The sequence below is a fragment of the Petaurus breviceps genome, unplaced genomic scaffold (assembly GCF_028583685.1).
Source record: "Petaurus breviceps papuanus isolate PSGF00001 unplaced genomic scaffold, PetGlider_PUasm1.0 208, whole genome shotgun sequence".
NCBI lineage: Eukaryota > Metazoa > Chordata > Mammalia > Diprotodontia > Petauridae > Petaurus > Petaurus breviceps.
The window spans coordinates 21,192,201-21,219,110 of NW_027185852.1; the positions used below are offsets into that span (position 1 = coordinate 21,192,201).

The 26,910-nt window shown below is 48.0% G+C and overlaps 1 protein-coding gene across 1 annotated transcript in view; it reads left to right on the top strand.

The window, feature by feature from the left end:
* The window catches only part of LOC138165309 (ubiquitin carboxyl-terminal hydrolase 24), a 151,574-nt gene that overhangs the window by 116,263 nt on the left and 8,401 nt on the right, over positions 1-26,910 (top strand). The window contains exons 45-62 of the mRNA XM_069093492.1: positions 170-268; positions 1,503-1,585; positions 3,757-3,898; positions 4,374-4,493; positions 5,249-5,469; positions 5,741-5,865; positions 6,489-6,630; positions 7,451-7,601; positions 8,373-8,468; positions 10,077-10,180; positions 10,994-11,107; positions 18,001-18,097; positions 20,071-20,187; positions 20,588-20,680; positions 22,259-22,361; positions 23,197-23,318; positions 24,895-25,008; positions 25,275-25,340. Of these exons, the coding sequence (XP_068949593.1) occupies positions 170-268; positions 1,503-1,585; positions 3,757-3,898; positions 4,374-4,493; positions 5,249-5,469; positions 5,741-5,865; positions 6,489-6,630; positions 7,451-7,601; positions 8,373-8,468; positions 10,077-10,180; positions 10,994-11,107; positions 18,001-18,097; positions 20,071-20,187; positions 20,588-20,680; positions 22,259-22,361; positions 23,197-23,318; positions 24,895-25,008; positions 25,275-25,340 (2,109 nt within the window). The remainder of the gene's footprint in view (positions 1-169; positions 269-1,502; positions 1,586-3,756; positions 3,899-4,373; positions 4,494-5,248; positions 5,470-5,740; positions 5,866-6,488; positions 6,631-7,450; positions 7,602-8,372; positions 8,469-10,076; positions 10,181-10,993; positions 11,108-18,000; positions 18,098-20,070; positions 20,188-20,587; positions 20,681-22,258; positions 22,362-23,196; positions 23,319-24,894; positions 25,009-25,274; positions 25,341-26,910) is intronic.

A 26,910-nucleotide genomic window follows, 5' to 3' on the forward strand; every position in this document is an offset into this window, starting at 1 on the left:
TCTTGGCCCGCAGGCAAGCTTCCCTTTTCAGAAGGGGCTTTGTGCTGCCCCTCACTCCTTTGCTGCAGGATTCATTTATTTGTTTTGCACATATAAACCAAAGGGTAGATATGCAGAAAGTCAGATTTTGAGAATTTTTTTTCTTTACACATCTAATGCTTTTAAATAGATTTTCAAGATGTGGAACAAAGAGCTTTATGTCCGAGAACAGCAGGATGCGTATGAATTCTTTACTAGCCTCATCGATCAGATGGATGAACACCTCAAGGTAATGAAGCTTCCTTTTCCAGTTTTAAAAATTTACCTTCAAAAGGCTGAGTAGGACCACGGTCCACACCTGAGTCTGGGAGCACGCCGGCCTTGGCAGGGGAGCTCCGGATCCAGGGAGGCTGCCGTCCGCGTCCTGCTTCTGACCCCTCTCTGAATCTTGGTGTCCTTGTTCGTAAAGGGGGTCATGATGCCTGCACTCCTTAGGTCCTGGGCTGTCCTAAGGATCACATGGAAACATCTGGGTGCTCCGTGCAGGCAGCGGCTGCTAACAGCAGCACGCCTCACTAGATATGGCGCTCAAAGGGACCGTCAGGATAATCGAGGCCGGCCCAGACCGAGTTCTGGGGAGGGACGGCAGCAGCCTCAGAATTCTTCCCCCGGCTTCTCTGACTCATTGTTCTTCTTACTACCCCCGCCCCACCAAAGGACATGCGCCTTCTCCTTAAGTTGTACTTTTCCCCTTAGAGATTACTAGTGAACCTAACAACTGATTTTACCGTGTTGGTCCAAACAGAAACTGTTACCCCTAAAATGAGTTTTTGTTTGTCTTTTTTTTAAATGGATAACTGTTAAACTGAAGACCAGCACCAGCTATGTGTGTTATACTCAGGATTTATCAAAGCAAGATAGGTGCTAAAGCACCCTATGGTCAGACTGATAGAGTGACTATTAATCTAAAACTATAAATTTATAATCCCCCCCCCCAAAATAAACAGTGAGTTGGACATAAACATAGACATTATTTGCCCAGTTCCCTTCTGAGTTCAGGAATTCCCTCCTTAATATCCTCGACAAATAGTAAGTACAGCCCTCACTTGAGTAATTTCTGTGATGAGGAAGTCAGTTTATTATGAGGCACCTCATTTCAGTTCTGGAAAACTCTGAGAAATTTTGCACAAAATTTAAAAAAAACCTAACTCAGAGGTGTATGGCACCAGTCTAGCTGCCGCTTGTGATCTGGTGATCATGGACGGTGTATGAGCAGACACTGGGCGGGGTTGGCATGGTGGCCTCCCTCCTCAGTGTTTGTGGTGACTCCGTCGCCTCCACCCTTCCGCACTGCAGGCTGAGGGTTCAGACCAGCTACCTGTCTTGTCCCCAGTGTGTAACATTTTACATTATTGACATCCTTGATGGTACAGTGAAATAACTTTTTTTAGCAGAACCAAGTAAGTAACACTAACCTTGAAGTGCAGGGAACACAACTAAAATTAAACTTTTATTTTCAACAGAAAATTGGTCGAGATCAGATATTTAAGAACACTTTCCAGGGAATCTACTCTGACCAGAAGCTATGCAAGGACTGTCCTCACAGGTTGGTGGGTCCCTGACTTAGCCCGTGCTTCTAAGATCTCACTGCACTGACACATTCCTAATGATGCTTTTAGGGCTTTTTAAAAAGATTTTCCCCCGGTCACAATCTTAAGCAAAAATGGCAGGATAAAATGCATATTTCTTAAGAATACTGACTTAGCAGGAAATTTCGGTGTGCTGCTTGGCAAGTCACTTAGCCTTGTCTGCCTCTGTTTCCCTAACTGCAAAATGCACCTCCTTCCAAGGGCTGTTGTGAGGAATGAACGAATGACACGACATCTGTCAAGTACTTAGCGCATAGTAGGCATTTAATAGAGACTTGTTCCCTTCCTCTGTTTCTGTTATCAGTGTACTTTGAGATAAAATATTTTTTTTCACCTTTTCCTACAGCAGCAGCAATTTGGAATAAATTGGAAAGGGATTGTTAATTATCATTTTTACCACATTTTATACTCCAGGAAAAAGTAACTGCGTGCTCAGATTAAGTATTACAACTTCGTGATTGACTTCTTTCTTGACTCAGAGTGTGTGAGGCAGAGGAGACTGCCAAGGCCACTTTACTGCACTCTGCTAGCTTCTCCAGACTTTGCTTGACTTGCCCTCTTGTACTTTACAAGTGGTCGGCCCAGTGTTCCATTGATGGCCAGCTGCTAGTGCTCATGCCCAGACCTGTATCTTGCAGCTTCTTTCCTTTGCTTCTGGCTCTGCCTCTGGGGCCAGGTAGAAAATGTCTGATCCATCTTCTACGTGGACACCTTTTGAAGAAGTAGACGTTGCTGCCTTGTTGTCCCTGGGGCCCTCTGCACCTTATAAGTGTTTCCCCAGATTGGGACACAGTCCCACACTCAGACCAAGGGAGGAGCAGTTCTTAGCAGCTTTCCCAGCACAGTGTCTCCTTGGTCACTTGAGCTTTGAGGGTTGTCATAGCACTGACCTGTGATGGCTTGTGTTCTTAGAGTTGCTTTGTTGAAGCCACTTTTACAGGTTTAGATTGAATGAGGATGGATGTCATTTCCTTAGATCCAGTAGAACGTTCTTGCCTCCAGAGTGGGCTGGTGAGTCAGTGTTTTCTGTCTTCCAGTATTTGAAGAGCTGTCAGAACAAGAAATGGAATGTGCTTGGTTGGCTCCAGAGGAACCGTGGGCAGAGATTGCTGAGATGCCCCTTGAGACCTTAGGAGGTGGAGGCTTCCCCCTCTCTGAAGGTCTCCAAGCAGTGACTAGATGGCCACTTCTCAGTTCTCTGGTCAAAGAACGATTCTTAGCTTAGATTCAAGTAGATGAGCCTTGGGCGTCTGTTCCCATGGGTGATTTCCATCAGCCCGTGTGTTAGCACTCTCCTTTTCTTGGTCATCTGTATCTGCCAGGTGCCTATGATTTTGCCCAAATCAGTGATAAAAATGTTTAGTGGCACAGAGCCAGACTGATGGTCACTGGCCGCCCTCTAGAGACCTTCCAGGTTAAAATCACATGATTGGTGTGGTCGTTTACCCACTCCGGAATCCACCCACCTTTATGCCATTCGCCTTGCCTGGATTTTTCCCTTTTTCCTACAAGAATAGTCTGGGAGACTTTGCCCAGCACCATAGATCCAGAGCTGCAAGGGTTCCCTGAGGCCCTGCTGCCCAGCCCTGTGCTTTACAGATGGCAAGGGCAGACTCCGGAAGCCCGGGGTCAGGTGGGCATCAGCAGTCACAGCGGGATTGGAATCCGGCTCCTCCATGTCTGTGGCTCAGACTCTGAAGGTTTTGAAAATTGAAATTAGCTCTTGATGAAGCCATCCCAGACTTGGTGAGATGCTGATCACCAGGCTTTTCTTGGTCTCCACTGACTATCTCATCGATAAAATAATCTGGAAATTGCAGGAAGTTAGGGTCTGCTTTACTAACCTGTGACACGAAGGCAGGACCAGCCTCGTCCTCTGCTAGGCTTGTCTCATATCCCCTCTCCACAGAACTTTGGGGTCCCTGCCAAAGCCTCATCAACTACGTAGGCAAGAGGCTTTATGGGCCTAGCTCTAATTTTCCTTGTAGTCTGTGCTTTCCTAGGATCTCCCTAATAATTGAGGGCTTCCACTCCCTGTCAGCCTTGTCTGTCCTACCCTTTCTGGCCAGTCAAGAGAGGTCCCCCACCTCCGGGAGCCCCAAGAACTCCTCCTCGCTTTTCATTCCAGGTATGAGCGAGAAGAAGCTTTCATGGCGCTCAATCTCGGCGTTACTTCTTGTCAAAGTCTGGAGATTTCTTTGGATCAGTTTGTTAGAGGTGAAGTTCTAGAGGGGAGTAATGCCTATTACTGTGAAAAGTGTAAAGAAAAGGTATTGTATTTATGAACCCCCTATTTATGTGTGGTATTAGGAAACATGGCTACCTTGCTAATCCTGATTTGGCTTCTATTTACTTTAATTCCTTCCCACCCCCTTATTGTGATTAATCAGTCTTGATTGAACTGGGAGATGGATACCAGGGGTTAAGGACACACTCCCTTCCGCTTCCAGGCAGGGGGCTCTGCAGAAGTCCTTGGTTCTTTCAGAAGGGGGCGGGGGGGTCTGTAGAGTCACATGATCTAGAGCTGGAAGGGGCCTCCTTAGACATCATTTAATTCAGCCACGTCATTTCACAGAGCAGACCAGCTGAGCTTCCGAGAGAAGTGACCCCCCAGAATCCAGCCTTGAAACCCCCCACACAGTGCGCTTTAATGACTGCCTAGAGACTCGTGGACTTTGGCTTAATCTACATAATTGCTTTTGAAGTTTTCTTGGTAAAGGTAACTGGTCTTCGCCTCTTTTGCAGAGAACGACAGTGAAAAGGACATGCATCAAGTCTCTGCCCGGCGTCCTGGTGATCCACCTGATGAGATTTGGGTTTGACTGGGAGAGTGGGCGCTCCATTAAATACGACGAACAGATAAGGGTAACCAGTGATAAGGCGGCTGTTTGCCTTCTCCTCCGCTCTTTTTCTTACTGCGCCCTTCGGGGCTTCTGCTCTCTTACGTTCTCAAAAGCCCACAGTCCTGAAGAGACATAGAAAGAGGCTGTGGTGAGCCGTTTGTGTTAGATGCTGATGAAATCCAAGTTCCGGCTCCTCAAAATGCTTTTTCAAACTTAGATATTGCAAGAGATCCCCTGTTATCCCCCACTGATGCCTCATGGGACCTAAATTCAGATGAGTCTGGTGCCAGAATGCAAGGAAAGGCTTCGGGTGTGAGAGGGGCAGGCTGTGCCCCTGTCCTCCAAAGAAGGGCCGGGCCGGTGGGAGCACATTGGGCTGGGTCTGTCACCGTTAGGCCATGGAGTTATGGCCTTGTCAGTGAGGGCGGCTCCTGAAACCAGTGAAGAGGCATCCTTCCTTGAGTTGTGGTCCACACTGGGGACAGGCGAGGGAAGTTGTGGCTTAGTTAGGGGCGTGTCAGGAGCCCTCTGCTCTAAACAGCCTGTGGTCGCCATTTCACACATGAAGAAACTGAGGCCCAGAGGGGAAGAGATTTGCCCACCGTGGCAGAAGTGGGCTTTAAGCCCTTGTCACCTGAGTCTCAGCTCCGGCCTGCTCTCTTCTGGACTGGACTGTCTCTTATACCTGCCATGTTTGTTTTGGAGGGCGTGGAGGTGGTTTCATGTTCTCTGCATTACCTGTTCAATGTGAATCTGGTCTTTTTCACTTTTGGATAGTTCCCCTGGATGTTAAACATGGAGCCTTACACGGTTTCAGGAATGGCTCGCCAGGACTCCTCTTGTGACGTTGGTGAAAATGGTCGGCACATGGACCAAAGTTCTGGGGGCTCCCCACGGAAGAAAGTGGCCCCAACTGAAAATTATGAGCTCGTGGGCGTGATTGTGCACAGCGGTCAGGCTCACGCAGGCCACTACTACTCCTTTATCAAGGACCGCAGGTGAGAGCTGAGACGGCGCTCTGCGGGCCGTCTGTACTTTCTCCCCTGTGGCCCCTCTCCTGCCAGGCCACAGAGCTTTCCAGGTTCTCATTTACCATCCAAAGGGTTTTGATGGATTTAGATCAACTTTGTTCAGGTTTTTTTTAACATACGTATATCTCGATATTTATTTAGCTGCTTTATGCGTCAACATTTTGAATGTTGTCTTGCTGAAGATAGCAGACAAAGGGAGCTCTTTGTCAGTGCCCTCACTGCTTGTCTTTGGCTCTAGGGGATGTGGAAAAGGAAAATGGTACAAATTCAATGACACTGTGGTAGAAGAGTTTGATCTAAGTGACGAGACCTTGGAGTATGAATGTTTTGGTGGCGAGTACAGACCAAAAGTTTACGATCAGTGTAAGTATCTGCGAGTGCTTCATCTTCAGCACTGCGGCACTCACAGTGTGCCTTTCCTTCCCTCGGCAGCGCCCGCTCTCTTCAGTGCTCGGACTCTAGCAGAGTGACCAGGGGGCTCTGGTGAGCTCAGCTCTGCACAACGCACAGCACCTGTAGGCACATTTTGGTGTCTGGAAGGAAAGTTGGGACTATCTTGGATCAGTTTACAAAGAGCTGCCTGCCATCTGCAGCCTGAGGAACCTTTCTTAGCTTTACACTGTCACTTACTATGGTCCTGCTTATGGGAAAAATGATGGCCTTACTCTAGCAGCACCGAGGAGGTCCCTGGGCCTACAGAGGGGTGTCTGGGCAGCCAGGTTTCCTGCCCATCTGCTCCGCAGACATACCTCTCCTGCAGCCGTTCCAAGCCAGCCCAGGAAAGTGGGCCTGTGTTTATAAGTGGGACACTAAGCAGGCCTTGGGAGCCTTCTCTCTCTTCCTCCTCACACCTTGTGTCCAATTAGGGCATGCCCGGCCTTAGGCACCCCAGCGGCCTGGCTGCCACCCCAAATCACAGTTAGTTTGATAAAGTAGTCCCTTGTGGTGTTTTCCAATGATTGTTTTCTTCACTTCTTGTCCCAAAGCGAACCCGTACCCCGACGTACGCCGGCGATACTGGAATGCCTACATGCTCTTCTACCAGAGGGTGTCTGACCAGAACTCGCCTGTGTTGCCAAAGAAAAGCCGAGTCAGTGTGGTGCGCCAGGAGGCCGAAGACCTCTCCCTGTGAGCTCACGTCCTGGCCTGCCAGCGGTGCTTGGTCTCTGGGTGGCTTACGTCACGTCAGTGTGCCCTGCAGGGCCCTGACTCCACACTGTGTGCCCAAGACCCAGGGAGGCCAAGGCAGGCTTCTCACTGTATTGGTCCAATTAAGATTTGCTATAAAACCCTGGCAGGATTTTTTAACAGAAAAAGTCATATGTCTGGTTTTGAAACTCCTCTGCCTCTGGTTTCTGCTCCATGTCCTGCTACTGAGTTATTTGTGATTTGGAGACCTGACCTTTGTACTGGGTGAGCTCTGGCACGTGGCACTTTCAAGGCGCTTTGCCACAAGTGACCTGGGTGTCGGGAAATAGCCCTGTCAGGTGTGTCACACCTGTATTTTCACCAGGGAGGTCTCTTCTGTGCCAGTCCAGATCATAATCCTGGTTTGGGCGGCTGACCTGCTGAGCCAAGCCTCTCTATACCGGGGGGAGTTGGGAGTCCTTAACCAAAGCTTATCCTCTTCTGGAAAACCTCAGTCCCCCTCAACCCCTTCCATGTTAGAGGAAGGCCTTGGGGGAAACTGGTGAGAGCATCCATCCTGAGAGACTTGTCAGAAGAGAGCCTTTCTGGAGAATCCGCTGAGTAAACGTTCAGTGTGTCTCAAGTACTAGGCTCGTGTGATGCCCTTGTGGTCATCCGGTCTGGTTCTCCTTGTTGCAGGCCACAGAAGAAGCTGGAGACAGAGGCCCTGCTCTCAGAGGCGTCGTGTGTGGGCATGGGGAGGGGCCCTGAGCACCAAGGTGCTGCTGAGTGCCTCGCTCACACGCATTCTCTCCTGCAGATCAGCGCCATCTTCACCAGAGATCTCGCCTCAGTCCTCACCTCGGCCCCATAGACCTAACAACGACCGACTCTCCATTTTGACCAAGCTGGTTAGAAAAGGGGAGAAGAAAGGGCTGTTTGTGGAGAAAATGCCTGTTAGGATATACCAGGTAAGTGCAGTGAAGGGAAATCTCTCGTGCTGTGTCCCACTTGGTTTTCTGCATCTAGAAACACTTCCATCCGCTGCTGAGTAGGACTCTGTGGGTTAGTGGTACAAGTGTTAGGTGGGCAGTTAGGGTTCACATTTTGCTTCTGACACTTTAAATCGATAAGCATTTATTAGGTGCCAGTTATCCCATAGAGAGCTTACCTTCCACCTTTTTTTTTTTGCTTTTTGGAGGGCAATTGGGGTTAAATGGCTTGCCCAAGGTCACACGGCTAGTATTTGTGTTAAGTGTCTGAGGCCGGATTGGAACTTGTGTCCTTCTGACTCCGGGGCCCGTGCTCTATTCACTGTGCCACCTAGCAGCCCCATTACCTTCCACCTTCTTACCTGTGGTGTGTCTGTGGTGGGTGTCCCCATACTTGTCTGATCTGGGTAGCTCATCTATGTCACCGGGGCCTTGTACTCCCTGCTTTTCAGGGCCATTGAGGGGAAGGTACAGCACCTTTCTCTCAGAGCTTCATGTGAGCTGCTGCCCCGACCCTGCTTTGTTCTTTTATGCTGGAGAATCAGCATCATGGGCAGACTGTCCAAGCCCCTCATCCAGTGGGAGAGCCCCAAGCATTCACCCCAGAGCAGTGACTTGGCCTTGGGAAGCACCGAGGTTTCGCCCAAGTTTCTGTTCCCTGCCCTGGATCCTTTGTGCGCCCTCTGCCATCGTGGGGCTGCTTCCTGAGAAGTCCTGCTGATTAAAAAGTTAACATATTCTCTCCTGTAGATGGTGAGAGACGAGAACCTCAAGTTCATGAAGAACAGAGATGTGTATAGCAGTGACTATTTCAGTTTTGTCCTGTCCTTGGCTTCGCTGAACGCTGTGAGTGGCTGTTGGGGATTGGTGGGAGGGGGTGATCCCAGGAGTCAGCTTGGGGCATCCCTCAACCATCCCATGCCTTGTCTTAGGTGCATGGCTGTTTGTTTGGGATTGCCCTGGGGATGATTAGCTCACTGTCAAGAAACAGTCAGATGTGGGAAGGTCCTCAGGAGGCTCAGAGCCCTTCGGTGTCCCTTGTTCAATTGATGAACCCAGAGGGCCCAGCCCAAGACGGCCCCTTATGGCAGAATGAGACCATGTGGTGAATAACAGCCAGTCATGATTTTTCATCACATTGTCAGGATGATGAGGCTGTTGTTTTATACCTTCTGTTGTGATTTAGTCACTTTCAGCTGTGTCCAAATCTTCGTGATCCCTCTTGGGGTTTTCTTGGCAAACATACTGGAGCGGTTTGCCGTTTTTTTCTCCAACTCATTTCACAGATGAGGAAACTGAGGCAAATAGGGTAAAATGATTTGTCCAGGGTCACACAGCTAATAATCGTCTTTTACTTGTCCCAGGGCAGGTAAAAGATGAAATTACTGAGGGAAACAGAGGCTCAGCCTTCTGAACATTCCAGTTATTTAAGCAGCACGTGCTGATTTCCCAACCAGCTGGGACCAGATCCTCTACTCCTAGGCCTGGGCCCCAAATACAGGGGGACAGACTCTCACATATTATAAACAGGGAATCAGATAAGGCCAAATAATTAAAAGGAAACAATACAGCCTCTGGTAATCTGATTTTTAATTGAATGAAAGATTAGGGACTTTCCAGGTTGGGAGGGGGAGAGTGAACAGGTAAAATTCCCTGATTCAGAAAAGGTGGTGCCCACTCCCCAAGTATCTGTGAACCGTTGGGAACATTCAGGAGATAGCTGATCGATCAATATGGGACCAGTTTTCAGATGAGACACGGGTTGCTTGGGATGTATGATTGTGAAATAAAAAACAACCCTTGCATCTGTCCTTGGAGTTGAGTTTCTGGCCAGTAGTTAAGGGTCTCTGAGGAGCTGGGAGAGGTGGTCCCATTCCCCAGCCATTCATGGGTGGGTTCAGAAAATACAGTGAGGTTTTCTCCCAGTTCCCACAATTGCAGAAAGTTTTCTCACGAGACAGAACTTGGACTAGACCCATAATTGAAGAGAAAGTAAGTTAAGCCTAGACCCAGAAGGGAGTCACCAGGTGGAGCCAGTGTGGTTCTCAGAATTGCCCCAATGACACTCAGTGTGCTCAGGCCAGATTTGGGCCTTCCTGACTCATTGTGTCTCTCTCCACTGCCTCCCCAGCTGCCCTTGTGTACCTTCTAATAGCTGTTTGTCTAGATCATCGTTCTCCTTGCTTCTTCCCTCCCCTTCCCCAGTTGTCTAGATTTGACAGCCCTTTTTGGAAAAGATAAGGGTTTTTCATTAACCTCAGTTTAATTTTAATATTTATCTCCATTGTGAGCCACCTCTTTCTAAATCATGTCTCATATTAAAAGGTCTCAAATGTGACTATTCCAAATTATAAAAGATTAGCTCTTTGCACAGCTTCAGGAGGAAAAAATGTGATGTCATTATGTTGATACAGGTCCCTGTTTCTCTTTCCCCTTCCTTTTCTTTCTCCTCAGACTAAGCTAAAACACCCCCACTATCCTTGCATGGCGAAGGTGAGCTTACAGCTAGCAATCCAGTTTCTCTTCCAAACCTATTTACGGACAAAGAAAAAACTCAGGTGAGAATTTTAAGAAATGCTAATAACTAATATGCTGAACCAAAAGGCATAGACAAGGTGATTAACTGGAATGCAATTCTTAGTATAGAGTATTTTAAATAGTGGGTTTTTTGAGAAGAAGATTTTGGGGGGAAAAAATCTTGAGACGATTCTGACAGCAGTGGAAGATTTCTAAATGTGCACCAGCCAAAATTAATTAAAAATCAAACGTGTCATGAATCCAAGGTGTTTCTGGCAGTGCCTGTCTGTGTTGCAGTGTTCAGCTTCACTGCGGCCTTAGCTCTGCACACAACGCATGCACACTTTGCCTTGCATGTGCCCTCAGGCCATGGGGTTATGAAGAGGGTCTCCAAGTGGGAAAGTTTAAGGAGCCCTGGACTAGAGAACGGCAACCGCCTCACTCTCTTTGGGTCCTCCGTAGTGCCTTGCACAAGGCAGGTGCTCAGTGAATAGAGTACTAGAGATATTTTCTGTAGAAGTATTTTTATTCAGTATACTATTATAGCAAAAAGTTCTGTTCAAACACAGTTAACAAAAGAATTTTGTCCCCAAAGTAGAGCTTTATATAAAAATCAGTTCATTAAATTTAAAGCTTTTTGTGGCAATTGGACGGGAATTGAATTTTACAGTCTAAGAATGAGGTTTCTGAATACCAGTCAAGAAGTGTGAACTCCAAAGTCTAGTGTCCCTGTGGTCAGTTTATTTCTTTTCCCTTTGATGTATATTTAACCCCAAAGAAAAGCCTCTTTTGTTCTCAGACGTCCTCTTTCCTGGTGCTCTGCTCATAATGATGCTGCTGCTTTTTTATTAAAGGGTTGACACTGAAGAGTGGGTGGCCACAATTGAAGCATTGCTCTCCAAAAGTTTTGATGCCTGTCAGTGGCTTGTTGAATATTTCGTCGGTTCTGAAGGACGAGAGTTGGTGAAGTAAGTGTCTGGGTTCTAAACAGTCATCAGGATCATTTGTGTTAGAGCACGTTTAGACCAGGTAACTCCAGAGCCAGGCCCCTGCCCTGTGCCCATGTGACTGGCCGCTGAGCTGGTGTTAGAGGGAAGGAGGCTGTGGGCAGGCAGAAGCAAGGGATACACTTACAGGTGACCGAGACAGCAGAGTGGATCCAGTCACACAGACTCTTCTCAGTTTAGATTTTGGTTTTCTTTTTAATTTAACTAGTATCCAGGTTCTGAAAAAGAAATAACTCAGGCTTCCCAGCAAGCTAAAGTTGTTTACCAGCCAACATTTGTGAGGAGAGAGACAAATTCACAATTTAAATGATTTTTTTTTTGTATGAGACAATCAGGTCTGTAGCAATCATTCAAAAAATTTTCAAAATTTTGGTCCTAAAAGTGTTTTTCCAATGGGAAGTTGTGTTCTGTCCTTTTGGAGAAATGAATGTCATTGAATCATCCAGTCAAAATGGATTTTGGGAAATCCTTTAAAGCTTGTTTTTACAGCCATGCAAACCTGCTTTTTAAAGTAAATTTTAAAAGATAATTGCATACTCTTTTCTTTAACATTCCCTGTGAGAAAACCTCAAAACTTTCTTTGATACACTCCAGTTAACCCAAGCCCTCCCATTTGAGTACAGACTTGTTTCAGCATGTCGGTAGCAAATGTTCATTCTCACAGACTAACGTTACTGTATTGGAACTTATCTAATAACTCATGCTACTCCTTTTTAAAGTTTACAAAATCCTGCCTTGCAGCCCTGCAGTGCAGATACTGTTACACCAGCTTCACAAATGATGGCACTGAGGTTCAGGGAGGCTTTAATGGCCTTCTCCAGGCCGGGTGGCTGAGGAGCTTGAGAGCCTGGAGTCACCGACCCTCGGCACCCACCGCTGAACAACTGATTCGTGGCAGCCCCCCCTTCGTTCTGCTTTAGTGCTTCTCCTGTGTCCTGCTGCCTTCCCCGTCTGTTTCTCTGGACTCTCTAGGATGTGTTATCAGTGATGCATCTGAAAAACAGAGACAGCATACTTTATGATCTGTAAGGAAGGTTTCTGTTCTATAATTTTTCAACCTTACTAATATTTTCTTTCTATAACTCTTTAAATCAAGAACTCTTAGCCTTTTTTCTATCAAGAATTCCTTGGGAAGTCAGTCTGCTGAAGCCTATGAACTGCTTCTTAGAATTAAGTTTTAAAATGTGTAAAACAAAATATGGCATCACACAGAAAAGAATATTATATTGCAGTACAGTTACAAAAATATTTTTAAGATGCAGTTCACAGATTCCAGCCATTAGCCCCTAGTAATTATTACAGAACCAGCCTGTCTCATAAAAGTTGTATACAGATCGGCCTGAAAATTTAATACAATTCAAACTAATCAGTAAAACATTGGTTTTAGTATTTAACCGAATGGTTTCCATTTGGAGCACTGGTGCCTTTGAATAGAGTTCTTTCTTAGCTGTTTCAGTTGGTGGTTTACTGGCACACTCTGGAAGGGTAATTCCATTCATGTGAAATGTGGTTTTCCTGACATCCATTGGTAGCAAAGTTCTCACAGTTGTCATAACATTCATAAAATGATCTCTGAGTCTGAGTCATTGGAGGCAGCAAGGCAACAAAGAGCCCCCAGGAAGTGTCAGTGCGTAACGTCACCACACGTGAAAACAAACGGCTCCTGCTGTTACAATCAAGGAGCAGAGAGGGCCCAGCATAGCCTCCTTCTGTACACAGTGCAGGGAAGGGCCCTCACCTCTCTTAGTTTGGTGGCTTCAGCAGGAACAGAACCCCATCATTTAGTGGCAGATATTCTCTAAGTGGGGGGTTTGTGGTAAGCCATTGGCCATGCTAGAGAAACGAAGGACAGACCACACACAGAGCTTGCATATCCCAGCTAGGTTTGTAAGAATCCACATGGCCCAGTGGGTTGAGAGCCAGCCTTAGGCCTAGTTCTGTCTCTGATGCCCCCGTTGACTCTGTCTCTGAACTAGTCCCTTAACTTTTCCAGGCAAGTCTCTGAGACTGTCAGAAGGGAAATGCTGGGGCTGTAACCCAACGAAACCCTAAGTCTGAGGTAGGATGGACCTTTGTCCTGGCTTCTCTCCGCAGGTCCATCGCACTTCTTGTCTCTGGGTTGCATTAGTTAATTAGAGGCAGCAGCAGTAGCAAAATTGACTTCCCGTTCATATATGGAACAAGACCCATCACTGACATGCATCAGAGCTGTTTTGTTCCCCAGAGATCCCAGGGCAGTCATCAGTGAGAAAGTAACCTCAAATCAATACCCTGGGAAACTCGAAACATTACAGTTAGTGCTCATTTGAAGGAGGTGAAAAAAGGAAAGGAGGGAAGGGTGACTGTCCCATGACTGTCTTTGTTTGCTCCATGGCTTCCATAGCCAGTAACTGGACTCTGCAGGGACTCACTCTTCCCGGTGGCCATCATTTACACAGCTTTTAGCTCATTAGGAGTTTGGGTGAGGGGCGTCATGACTCAAGAAATGAAAAGTTTGCACGTGGCCAAAACAAAAGTGCCATTGGGTTTGTTGTTAGCCTTCATTTTGGGCTTGGTTTTTAAAATTCTGCTATGCCAGTCTCCAGATTGTTAAAGCATGCTATCTATAACATACCTAAATCAAGCATTTATTGAGCACTTAGTACACATCAGGCCCTATGCTCAGTGCTAGAGATAAAAAGAAAATTAAAAAACATGCCCTGCCCTCAGGAGGCATCCGCTCACAGCTTTTGTTCAGAACTTAATATATCAAGGTATCTTCATCTGAGATAGAAGGGGATGAAATGCAGTACAGAGGGCTAGACTAGAGTACCTTGTGACCCTCAGCGCTACCAGGAGAGATGGACGTTAATAAGCTAAGGAACAGGAGAAAAGAGCCACGAGGATTTTTTTGTTTTGTTTTATTTTTTGGAGGGTATTTGGGGTTAAGTAACTTGCCCAAGGTCACACGGCTAGTTTTTGTGTGTGTATTGTGTCTGAGGCGGGATCCGAACTCAGGTCCTCCTGGCTCCAGGGCCAGCACTCTCCTCACCGCGCCACCAAGCTGCCCCCCCCCCCACGAGGATTTTTAAAAGAGATACTGGAGAAGTGGGAGCACTCCCTCCATTCCAGGGGACTCCAGAATCCCAGGGCTTCAGGTCACAAGGGGGATTGGCCTTTTCAGTCTGTCAATAGTGATTTAGGCTGGGGTTACCAAGAAAGACACCTGGCCAGGTCCTGCCCTCAGGGAGCTTGTGTTCTAACGGGGAAGGCAGCTTCAGAGCTGTCGAAGCTGGGGAGGAGCGAGGGCTCATGGGCAGCAGCTGGGCCAGTGTGGCTAGAGCATGGAACACGTGGCCAAAGAGGGAATTGTCAGAGAACTGGGAAGGGAGAAGCTGCCCCAGGAGAGGGGTTTTAAAAGCTAAGCAGAGCATTGTATTTGTGATCACTGCAGGTGAAAGGAAGCTCCAGGAGTTGAGTGAATGGGGGTGGCATAGTCATCCTGAGGGAAGAAACAATTGGACGTGGCTTAGAGGTGTTGTGGGATATCTGACTAGATGTGGCAATAGGTGGGGCATGAGGGGGGGTGAATGCAGATAAGGAGCCAAGGGTGTCAGCTGGGTCAGCACTAGTACCTGGATAGAACTGGGGGGGGTCGGGGGACTCTTATAGGGAGAAAGTTAAGGAGTTTTGTTTTAGGCACGATCAGATTGAGATGTCTCCAGGATGACCAGTCCAAGAGGCAGTTGGTGCTGCAGGACTAGCACCTGGGAGAGGTTTGGGCTGAATAGATACATCCTAGCAACCATTTCTGGATCACTAGGTCAGATCACATTGAGAGAAAGAGAGGAGGGCTAACCCAGGACAGTATAGGGGTGAAGATGCTGGAGAAAAATCAGGAGAGAGCAATGTCACAGAATCGTGGAGTAGAGACCGTGTCTAGGAGAAGGGGATATCACTGTCAGGCTACAGAGAACTCTAGAAGCATGAGGCCTGAGAACAGGCCTTTGAATTTGGCAATAAAGAGACCATTGGTTCCTTTTTCGGTTAATGATGAGGTCAGAAGCCAGATGCCAAGAGTTTAGAAGTGAGAGAAGAGGAAATGGACATGTGTAGTATAGACTGCTTTTCTCAAGGAGGGTAGCCACAATCGAGAAGGAAGATCTAGGAATATAGTAGGTATGGCCTGATGGGTGAGGCTCCTTGATGTGCGAGGCACTTTGCTAGGGTCTGATCAGCTTACAGCCCTGAGTAGCACATGCTGAGAAACATCCTTATCGAGCCCCTTAACGGCAAGTCCATTAAGTCTGAAGATCTATCCACAGATCCAGTCAGCCTCTCCAGATCACACTGGAGCAGTGCTGGTCCTTTCTTGGCCCAGTTGGAAAGCAGTTCTTCCCTTCCTAGCACTTGGCCCAGCCAAAGTGCTCAGCAAACCTTCCTTGTCTTTAAACCAGAAGCCAAATTTCAGGCAATTGGAGAGCATCCTGGGGAATGACTGCTCTGCCCACAGGTTACTATTGAATTGAATCACTAAGTAAGTAATGATCCCTTCCCACAGTCAAGGAAAGAAAAGGTCTTATTTCAGGAAATGCTGCCAGGCGTGACTCTGGAAGAATGAGTACAGATCTTGAGCTGGAAGGGACCCTTCCGTAGAGGGAGGGCATCCAGTCATCGTTTTACAGATGAGGGAGCTGAAGTCCAGAGGTCAGTAACTTGCCCAAGGTCACACTGGTCAGAAGCATCTGAGATGGTCCTTTGGCCCCAGAGCCAAACTATGATTTTTCCACTGTGCCCCCTCCTCTAGCCCCAGTCACAAATTTCATCCCTTATTACCATGATGGGAGTCATGAAGCAGAACAGCATAGCATATGTCCCTGTCTTTGTCCTGTGTCTCCAAGATGGAGCTGCAAACCCTGTAAGCATGCAGCCAGTGGGGAGAGGATAGGAAAAATCTAAAAGATTTTTCTTCAATTTATTTTTAGTTCAAAATACCCCTCCCCCAACCCATTGAGTAAGCAAAAAAACACCACAGAAAATCCCATTATAAAGATGCATAGTCAGATAGAATGGATCCTCTCCTTAGCCATGGCTTCTTCCTGCCTCCCCCTCCCAGAGAGAGTGAGCTTCAGCTGCATTCAGCCCAAACTTGTGTGAGGAAGTGGGCAGCATGCTTCATCTCGAGGTCTCTGAATTGTGGTGTAAGTGCTGGTTCTGCTCACTTCTCTTCATTGTTTCATACAAGTCTTTCCAAGTTTCTGTGAAATCGTCCCTTCGTTTCTTACAGCACAATAGTACTCCATCACACTCATAGTCCATGATTCTTTCAGCCTTTTCTCAGTTAATAGGTATCCCATTAGTTTTCAGTTCTTTACTACCACAAAAAGAAGTGCTCTCACTATTTCTGTGCAGGTGGCACCTTTTCCTCTTACTTTGATCTCCATGGAGTGTAGACCCAGGGCTGGTATCTCTGGGTTAGAAGAAGAAGGTATAGACAGTTTAATAGACACAGTTCCAAATTACTTTCCGGAATGACTGGGCCAGGACACAGCTCCACTGACAGCGTCTTGGTATACCTGCTTTCCCCAGTCCCTTCAGCATTTGTCAGTTTCCTTTTTTGCTAAGTTAGCCAGAATGATGAATGATGAAGTGGCCCTTCATCATTTTAATTTGCATTTCTCTATTAGTGATAAGGAGCATTTTTTCATATGACCTTGACAGCTTGTCTTCCTCTAAAAACTGCTATTCATATCCTTTGGCCACATATCATTTGGGGAATGACTCTTATCTTAAATTTGACTTAAGTCTCTATGTATCTTAGAAATGAGACGTTAAAATTTTACCCAGTTTCCCAATTTTTTCATTTCAGCTGCATTGGTTTTGTTTGTGCAAAAGCTTTTTAATTTTATGTAATCAAAATTGTCTGTCTTCCTATGACTCACTGTCTTTTATTTGGTCATGAATTCTTCCCCTTTCCATAGTACCGATAAGTAATTTCTCCCATGTTCCTTTATTTATGTAAATAGTGTTTTGTAATTGTGTTCAGAAAGTTTCTATATGTGTTTTAGCAGGTAGACTCCTTAGTGTTTTATACTGTCTGTATTTATTTTCAGTGGAATTTCTCTTTCTGTCTCTTCCTAATGGATTTTGTTGGCAATATATGGAAGTACAGATGAGATTTGTGGGTTTCTTTTATATCCAGCAACTTTGCGAAGTGGTTGGTTATTTTACTTAGTTTTTTAATTGATTCTCTAGAGTTCTCTAAGTAAACCATCATATTATGTATAAAGAGTAATTGTTTTGTTTCTTCTTTGTCTACACTTACTCTTTCCATTTCTAACGTGGAATCATGATGGTGATAACAGAAATCGCCATTTCAGATGAGGGCTGCTCTTGGTTCTAGAGACACAGCACTTAAGCTGTTTGTTCCCAGGCTTTCTAAGGTTTTTGACAGGAATGGGTATTCTGTATTGTCAAAAACATTTTCTGCGTCTGCTGAAATATCCTTCTGTTTTCTTAATGCTGAGTTCCTGGGTGTTGTCCCTTGCCCTTTTTTAATGGCCAAAGCGCTGGGCCTGGGGTCCAAAGCCCTGGGATCCCCCCCACATGAGCAGCGTCCAGCCTTAGTTTCCTCATCTGTTAAATAGGAATCCGTGGGATCAGAAGGGACCGAGGGCTGATTAATCCAGTTTCTCTCTACACAGGTGGGCATCCCACCCTATCTGACTCCTTACACAGCCTGTTTCAGGTTCTGTGTAGGTCCTGAAGCCTTGATGAGCCGAGCTCTGCTCCCAGCTTGGCCCCCGGTGTCTGCTGGGTCCCTGTGTTTCACATCATGGCTCACTCTTGGGTCTGGTCATCTGCTTCCACCTCAGGATTTTCCTGCTGGAGTGCAGCGTGAGGGAAGTGCGAGTAGCCGTTGCCACAATCCTGGAGAAGACCCTTGACAGCGCCTTGTTCTACCAGGACAAGGTCAGTATCACTGCTCAGATGGGGCGCTTTAGCCCTCCCATGTTCTGTGTGAGAAAGGAGCTTACAGGAAGAGGCCAGTTACCCATAATTCATAGTGTGCCTTTCCTTGGATGACCTGACTTGGTCGAGATTGCCAAGCGTGGAAGGCCTCCAACCCATTGTCCTTTTCCTTCCCCAGAGCAGTGTCCTGCAGGCCTGGGGGGCTTCAACCCCTTTGGACTCGTTTGGTGCAGCCCTCCATAGTGGCCCTGATTTTCTGAACTGACCCTGAATCAGGGAGCTAACCCTGCTTCTCTTTTTTCTCCTATCAACCCCTCCTCCATTGTCTTCAAAAGGGGGAAAACCCTTGCATTGATCCAGTGCTGATGACCCAAAACTCACTTTTGCTTCCTGAATTTTCTTTTCACTCTGTTCTCAGCAACTGCTCCACAACGTCAAGTTCTAGTGAAATAAATTAGACTAATTTTGACTTGAAGAGTTTTATTTCATTCAAAACACACATTCCTAGCAAATAGATTACTTCCTTGCCAGGTTTGCTATCTCAAATAACAGCTGACAACACCACATGGAAAACTTTGAAAACTATGCCAATTTGCTCCTGTGGATGTGTCCCTGAAGTCTGGCCCACCGGTGTTCAGGAGCTGGCACTGAGGAGAGTTAGGGAGGCAGCAGCCCTCCATTCTTACTGGGGGCCAGGCACTCTGCTAAATCTAGGGGTTCAGAGAGAAGTGGCAGGAGCCACCAAAGTAGGCCATTGCCTCCATTCTCAAGGGGAGTACGTTCTGATGGCGGCCGGGACAAGTTAAGGTTGTACCTATCCAAGACGCTGCAGAGTATGGGCAGGTCACCTGGCCAGGGTCGGTCCTGACATTGCGGTTTCCTCTAGGGGAGCCTCTGGGGTTGGCCCTAAGGTTCCTGAGAAACACCCTCAAGAAGGTGAATTGCAGGCTCCAAGTTAACACTCCAGAATTTACTCGGTCTCCCCAAGGTCCTTCAGATCCCAACATCCCCCTGTAGGCTGGAATAGGACCCTCTAGTAGCCTAAGGTTTGTGGGGAGGACGAGGAAAGGCATGAGCAAAAAGCCATTTGTCCTGTTAAGCTCTATTTTGTGTTGGTCTTTTTACGTGTCTTTCTTCACCACGGTGGAAACGGTTCCTCTTGCCCCCTCCTCATCGTTTCTAATAGGTGGTTGCAGAAGGCTGTGGATGTGCCAGATTTTAGTCAGTCCTGTTTGAGGCAGACTGGGTGGGATGATTACAGAAATCTTGTTCTAAAGTCGCTGGGAAAGAAATGCGCAGGGCCAGATAGCATCCTGTCCCGAGGTCCCCCAGTGGAGGAACAGGGTGTCCGTGGACGCCATCCTCTCAGTCCGTGGGTCACAGACCTGTCTAGACAGCAGTGGGAGGAGGGGCAGCTGAGGCAACCTGATAACCCAGATGGTCTCTAAACAAACAAAATGTCTCTCAAAGCTTTCCATGAGGCGTCAGCGAGCTCTCAAGTAAGTCACAGTCGAGTCGACGTCCCCCTTGTCATTCTGTCAGGCTGTCACGCTCCCTTCGCTCCATTGGCTTGGTCTCCAGCCCCTCTGCCTGTGTCTGTGTTTTGGTTCTCTGCATCTGTGACTATGTGAAGAGCAGGCTAGTGGAGGGAGGGGTGCAGACCAGTGTCTTCCAAAAAGCTCTGAAAGAAGGGCTAGCGAGAGAAAATCCATCATGGAGCCCGCTGTGGCAGCGCACAGGAAAAGTACGTTCTTGACCTCGAACTCTCGGACCTTGCATTTAAAGTTCTACGATGATTGCCTCGGAGGGTAAACTGGCAGTTTTATATTTGTGACTATCAAAAAGACTTCCATCTGAATCTGAACCCAAATTAAATTAACCAGATCCCTTGCTCTCATGTTGGTTTTTTTTATTAAGTTTATTGCAAATGTCTGTTTCCTGCCTTAATGGAATTCTGTCTTTATGCTGACCAGCTCAAAAGCCTTCACCAGTTGTTGGAAGTGCTGCTCGCCCTGTTGGATAAAGATGTCCCAGAGAACTGTAAAAACTGTGCTCAGTACTTTTTCCTGTTCAACACCTTTGTGCAGAAGGTAAAGGATTCGTACGGCTAACAGCTTCTGTTTGCGGTTGGGAGTCACTAGGTGGTGGGTCTAGGGCATTCTCATTGTGCTGAGAAAACACAGGAGCTCGGCCCATCAGGCTTTGTCCCAAAAATGACCACGTAGAGAATGCCGAGCTTAAAAAGATTCCAGTACAGGGAAGAGAAAGGATGAAATGGTGTTCATTTGAGTAACGAGAGTCTGCATGACAGTTCACTTGCTAATTGTGTGTTAGCAGCAGCCAGAGAGTAATCACAACATGGAAAAGATTTAACACACGCTCCATGAAAAGGATTTGTTGAGGTTGTTTCTCATTTGAATCTGTGTTTATTAAAATGAATTCTTTGTTAGAAAAGGAGCATTAATTTGCCATTCTCAATCTCCTTCTTAGCAAGGTGTAAGGGCTAGCGATCTTCTTTTGAGACATTCTGCTCTACGGCACATGATCAACTTTCTCCTGGGACCCAATCGGCAAAACAATCAGGTAACGGCCTCTGCCTCTGTTGCTAGTGAGAGACTGAGCAGCTGCTTCTTTAGGGCACACTGGACTGAGGATCAGATGGACACGGGGGTGCGTCTAGTCTGGCCTCTGCCCCCACCTGGACAGCAGGCATCCAGCCTCGGGGGCTTGCCCCGGTTCTGCTCCTCCAGCAGGCCCACCCTGGTGTGATCTCAGCTCCATCCCTTCACCATTCCAGTCACTGATCAGGGGCCTGGTTTTCCACATGAGGTCTGACAAGTGCAGAGTAAAGAGGGACCATTTCCTTCCTGTTCCTGGACGCTGCCCCATGTCATGCACTCACAAGGTGGCCGAGACTTTCCCAGCCACCACATCCTGTGCTGCCTCTTGGGTTTGTGAGGCTGCCCACAGAAACCCCCATATCTTTTTAGGAGAGCCAAGATTTGGCATTGATCCCAGTTAAATTGCACTTTATTCATTTAGCCTGAAGGCCTCTCCTGTCAGAGCCTTCTGAGTGCTGTCATTCGGTGGGTCAGCTGTCCCCCCAGTGTGGTGCCATCTGTAAGTGTGATGATGCCCACATCATTGATAAAAAAGCTTCCACAGCACAGAAGGCTGGGTTCTCCCCTGGAGACCCCTCACCAAGATGACACTCAGTTTTGAACCAGAGTTCTATCAGACTATATTATTGTTTAATTTGTTTCTTTCCATCTTTGCATAGGAATATTATGAGTTACTTTATGAAAAGCTTTGTTAAAATATAGGTAAATTATATTGACATTATTCTCATCATCTACCAGTTAAATAACCCTATCAGAAAAGGAAACAGCTGGTTCACAGAAAGGACTGTTTGACGCCCGGTATGGCCTGTGTGGCCTCTTCACATCCCCTCTGCCCTCTGCAGAGCCATCAGTGGCTTTCAGCCCCCCAGGCCTCATGGAGCCTGGGAGCACGATTCTCTCGCTCCTCATGTGTGTTGCAGAAACTTGGGGTATTTGTGTGTGGACGTTTCTTGGAATTGTCTGGATGTTGCCACTTCCGGTCTTTGCCCTTTTGGTAGCTTAGCTCCAGTGGGCTATAACTTTGGGGCCACATGCAGGCAGTTTTTACTTTCCTTACCTTAATAGCTTAAAGTTGTTTGATTAGATTTAAGGGCACTGAGCAAATGCCATTTTAGGAGGTTTTATTAGGGGCCCCCAGATGGGCCTGTGTTCTTCTCTGTGCCATTGTCATTCAGGGGGTGCCGTTCCCTTCTCTGTTGACAGCGCTCCCAGTTCCCATTCTGCCATTTCCATGAAGCCCTCCTAGCTTTTGCTCTTCATTAGAAAGTACCTCTTTGCACTTTTTTGTGTCCCCATGATCTGTGTGCCTGAGCCTGTGAGCCTCATTAGGACAGGGCTCCATCTTCTGTCTCTGCAGAGCCTGGCTGAGGCCTCTGCACGTGGGTTAAAGATGGGCAGGGGCCCTGGAGCCGTGATCACACTAGGAACTGCCCCCAGATGCGGTCAGTGGCTCGTCGCCTCTCTTAATCAGACCTTGTTTGCTGAGTGTCGAATCTCCACTTTCATGTGCACTGATTTGCCTTTCATCATTTGTCAGCAGATTCGCCGATGGAGCTCAGCCCAAGCGCGGGAGTTTGGATTCCTTCACAACACAGTGGCGTTGCTGGTTTTGCACTCAGATGTCTCATCACAGAGGAATGTCGGTAAGAGCTGTCTTCACCACTTGTGGCACCGGGTAGACTCCCTGGGCCACTGTTGTCCTGTCCCAGGTCCTCTGGCTACAAATTCAGACACTGTCACAGGATGCTTCAGACGCACAAGTCCCCTCATAGTACCTGGAGGGCTGCCGTCCCCTTGGCTTGGAGCGTGTTTTCCTAACCATTTGTAAGAGTCTGGGTTTAGGCAAGGAATCCGCACCTGGCCTCACAGAGCCTTTTTCTCATCCTTCAAATCTAGGGTGTGGACTAGACGCCTCCCAGGGTTGATCTGGAAATGTTCTGGGCTGGTTCCAATGTCCTTTCCTGCCTTTTTCCACACTTGCTTACTAGTTCTTGCCAGACTGGAATTCTCTGCTCCCAAGACCGTTGCGCTCTTTTTCCCACTGGCCCACGTCACGTGCCTCTCAGTATCCGTCCTTGCTCTGGCACACCCTGCCTGCACTGGCCTCCTTTGGTCCCTCCCGGATTCTGCCCCGAGTCCGAGTCAGAGCTGGCTTATGCGCTTGTTTGTTCCCGCCCTGCCCCCGCCGTCACTGGAAGAGCCTAGGCTGGCGGAGGCCAGAGCCCGTGTTGTTTGTCATCCCTGTGTGTGCACCGCTCTGTGCTTGGTGCCTCGTACATAATAGGCTCTTAGTAAATGTGTGTTATATTGAACAACCATTTATGCAGTGCCTGTTATGTACAAGGCACCTTTTGGTCATGTGGCTGAGTGAGATTAAACCATTTCTCACATCACAAGGTCAGTTCACACCCATTTTATACAAGTGCATTCCATGAAACAACACCCAGATCATGTGTTTTACTTGTTTTCCTTCTGCAGCCCCTGGCACGTACAGACAGCGGCCTCCCATCAGCACCGTGTCTTCCGGCCCCCTGCTGGCCCTCCACGAGGAAGTGGAGTCCTTGCTCTTCCTGTCTGAAGGGAAGCCGTACCTGCTGGAGGTGACCTTCCTCTCCCCACGGTTTCTAGCAGTCTGCTCGCTGTTGTTTGCATGTGGTGCCCTCACAACTGAACACTTGTGTCGGGAGGAGGGAGGACTGGCCTTCATGTGGATTCTCCCCATTTTGCCAATTGGAAAGAAGTCCTTTATTAGTGACAGGGGAGTGTGGATGAGGAGAGTTCTGTGCACGATGAGGAGAGTTATGTGGACCTGCCACGATTACAGCTCTTCCTGGAGAGCTCGCTTCTTCTGTTCCCTTCTACTGGCCCAGCTTGTTTGTCACATTCACAACAGTGAAGCCTAGTAACCTATTAAGTCTCAAATTTAGATCGTTTAGATTAGGAGTTTTTAATATGATTGATCCTGCGGCACCTTCATTCATTTATTTGTTTTTAAGTTAGAGAACCTCAAATGAGCAGTGACGTTTTTGAGAGAATATTTACTGGCCCTTGTTGGAAATGTGCCTTTCTTTGGGTGGTGGAAGCCTTTGTGTAGTTTGTTCCCTGGCTTGGTCTCTGATTCTTCAGAACAATTTCTCTGCTAAGATCAGAGTAGGGAGAGAGTGGAAGGACCTAAATTCAGATCTAGTGACCCCAGACAAGCATAAAATACAGCATTCATTGGCTTCACAATACATCAGGGAGAAGTGCTGTGTAGGAGCCTGTTACACATGTCTGGAACTCTAGGATTCCTGGGGGGTCGTTGGGAAGACTTGGGGTTAGGTCACGTTGTTTTGGGGTCATCTTCTTGGGTCTTGGGGCACAGGAATAGAACCTTCAGGTGGGGACCTCAGTGTAGTAGCATGATCAGGCTGGGTCATCAAGCAGTAACTCAGAGCTATGCTCCAGGATTACAGATACAAGCAGAAAGATGGTAGGAGAATGAGCTCCTATTCTGATGGGGAAGCTGGAGGGTGAAGGTGCCTGGCCCCAGGGCTCTGTGGAGGAAGGGAGGCCCCGGAAAGCGGGGCTGGCTTCGTTTTGGTTCCTGCTAGGCTCCTTGGTGAGGCACCCTCAGCAGCCGTTTCCTCTGTAAATTAATTAAGGTGCCTGCCTCCCTTATTTGGGAGCTGAAGGTGAAACACTTGAGTCATAACCTGAGTCGTGGTAGGCACCTTGCCATAATCCTTTTTGTAGACTCCTGATCTGGAGGCTAAATGGACCTTTCTTCACTAATTCACATTTTTGTCACACGATGCACACAACATTGTCTTCCTCGGGTCTCCCTGGCCTCCTGTGAGCAGTCTTGGACGAGGCAGGTGACAGGGTCTTCCAGGGCTGCTGCTTTCTTTCCCTTTGGGTGTTGGGTTGCATCATCTTCCTTTTTATTTCTCATTTCTTACTTTGACAAAGTAATAGTTACTAACAACAATTCCACGTTGAGGCACAGATTTCCTCAGAAACAAGGGATGTGTTAAGCTGGGCTCTGGGAGGAAGCTGGCCACCCTACTGTGTCAGCTGGAGATAGCCAGCCTGCTTCCAAGATGTCTGTCCCAGGACTGCAGTGAGCAGCAGGAACCATTAACCACCCCGTGGGTACTGATCCCTCCCCTCTCTTCCCCACGTCTGTCCTCCCAGGTCATATTTGCCTTGCGGGAGCTGACAGGCTCACTTCTGGCTCTCATGGAGATGGTGGTTTACTGCTGTTTCTGTAACGAGCATTTCTCCTTCACCATGCTGCATTTCATCAAGGTAAGAGCACTGAGTGAGCTGTGGGGGAGTCTGTGGGCCGTGGTGGGGCTGCGCGGCTCCCGCAGTGTACCTCCATGCCTGTGGGAGGACACAGGATCGCTCCCCATGCTCCCCGAGTCAGAACAGTGCCTTTCTTCCTGGAGAAGTAAGGGGGTGTGTGTGGAGATGTTGATGAGCATACAGGGGTGCTCTCAGAGCCCTGCTGGTGCTGGAATGGCTCTGTGCTGAAGGGTGATTCATTTCTCGCCCTCTCTGTTTGCACATAGAGCCAACTGGAAACCGCTCCTCCCCACGAATTGAAGAACACATTCCAGCTGCTCCACGAGATCCTGGTAGGTAGTGACCTTCTGCTGCTTGGTGCTCAGAGCTCAGTGTTAGAGAACGGTGGCAGCCAGGCAGACGCTGCTCTGGGGCCCGTGGTCCTCAGGGACAGCCCCAGGTCATTAGCCAGTGAGCGAGGCCTCCCGAGTCCTAATCCCGGGCCTTCTCCAGCCGCCACACCTCTGCTGCCTGTGCGCTTGGCCATGACTTCCCTTGCCTGATTTCTCCTTCGGGTTTGGGGCCCACATGTGCTTTCTTCTTTCACTTTGCTAAAATCACATCTTGGAAACTGGTTTGCCAGCTTGTGTGCCGGCGTCATCTCTGCTATGATGGCGGGGCGGTATTCTCTCCCTCTTATTCGTAGACAGTCTTAGGGGGCAGGAGACGTAGATCGTCCTCTTTACACTCATACCATTTGTGTGCCCTTGTGCATCAGAGGGCCGAGAGTGACAGCCAGAAACCAGTGTCCCTTCCCTCCACTGCTGTGAATGCTGTGGCAGGGCAAGCTTGGCTTGCAGTAGTCCTGCTTCCCCCTTCTTCTAGGCTTTAGGGCTCCAGCTGTATTAAAGAGGCAAGATCGTTCTTAAAATGACGGTCTTCCTAGATTTTTTGGCCTCCACACTATACTCTACAAAAAGAACTAATGTGATCACAGGGCAGGTGGCACCACGGCTAAAGGACCGGGCAGCGTGGGGAGTGAGGCTTCCTGGCCAAGGACTCACTGGGCATGTCCTCAGGCTCCGGCGGCCCTCAAGAGCATCACTGTTAGTGCGCAGACCAGACTCCCACACCTTGACTTCCCGCTATGCCCATAAAATGGCTTTTGGTCTTAGACGGTGTTATTGGAAAGACAGTATGAGGGAAGTTATGTGTGCAAACAATGAGCCAGATCTAATAGGATTCATCCAAAGTGTGTTCTTGGGTTCAGAAAGTCCATGGCTTCAGGACAGATTCGGGAGGGGCTTCTAGTGGATCACAGGCTCCATATAGGCACAATAGTGTGCCATTATACGATTGTGTTAGCTTGGTCTTTGGCTATATTAAGGGAGGCCTAATGGGCAGAAGGAAGGAGATGGGTCACTGTTGAATGTCACGTCTGGTTCTTGGCACCACTTTTAGGAACATATCCAGAAGAAGCTGACTGGCCTGGGAATGTTTAGTGTGGAAGGGAAGACTTTGGGTCAGATTTGATAGTTGTCTTCTCAGCATTTGAAAGGGCTGCCAGCTAGGAAAGAGAATTGGTCTGCTCGGGTCGGAGAGGAGAGCAGGCAGAGGCAGATGTTGGCTCGAGACGTGAGCCTTCCTCCTCCAGCTGCTGTAGGAAAGGTTGCTGTTGAAGTTGCATGTGACACAGTAAATGAATGAGCACCTCCCAGCTCAGCACCACGGGCAGGGCCAGCATGGCCACCGTCCTGGAGATCACACCCCAGTCACACTGCATGAAGGAGCCTGAGCAGCACAGTGGGAACCTGCCCCTTCCCACTTGCACCATTGAAGAGGGGCCCAAGGGGCAGAGCAAAGACCAGGGAGTGGGCAGTGCCACGAAGGACAGAGCCATTAAATCAGTTCAGCAAGCACACA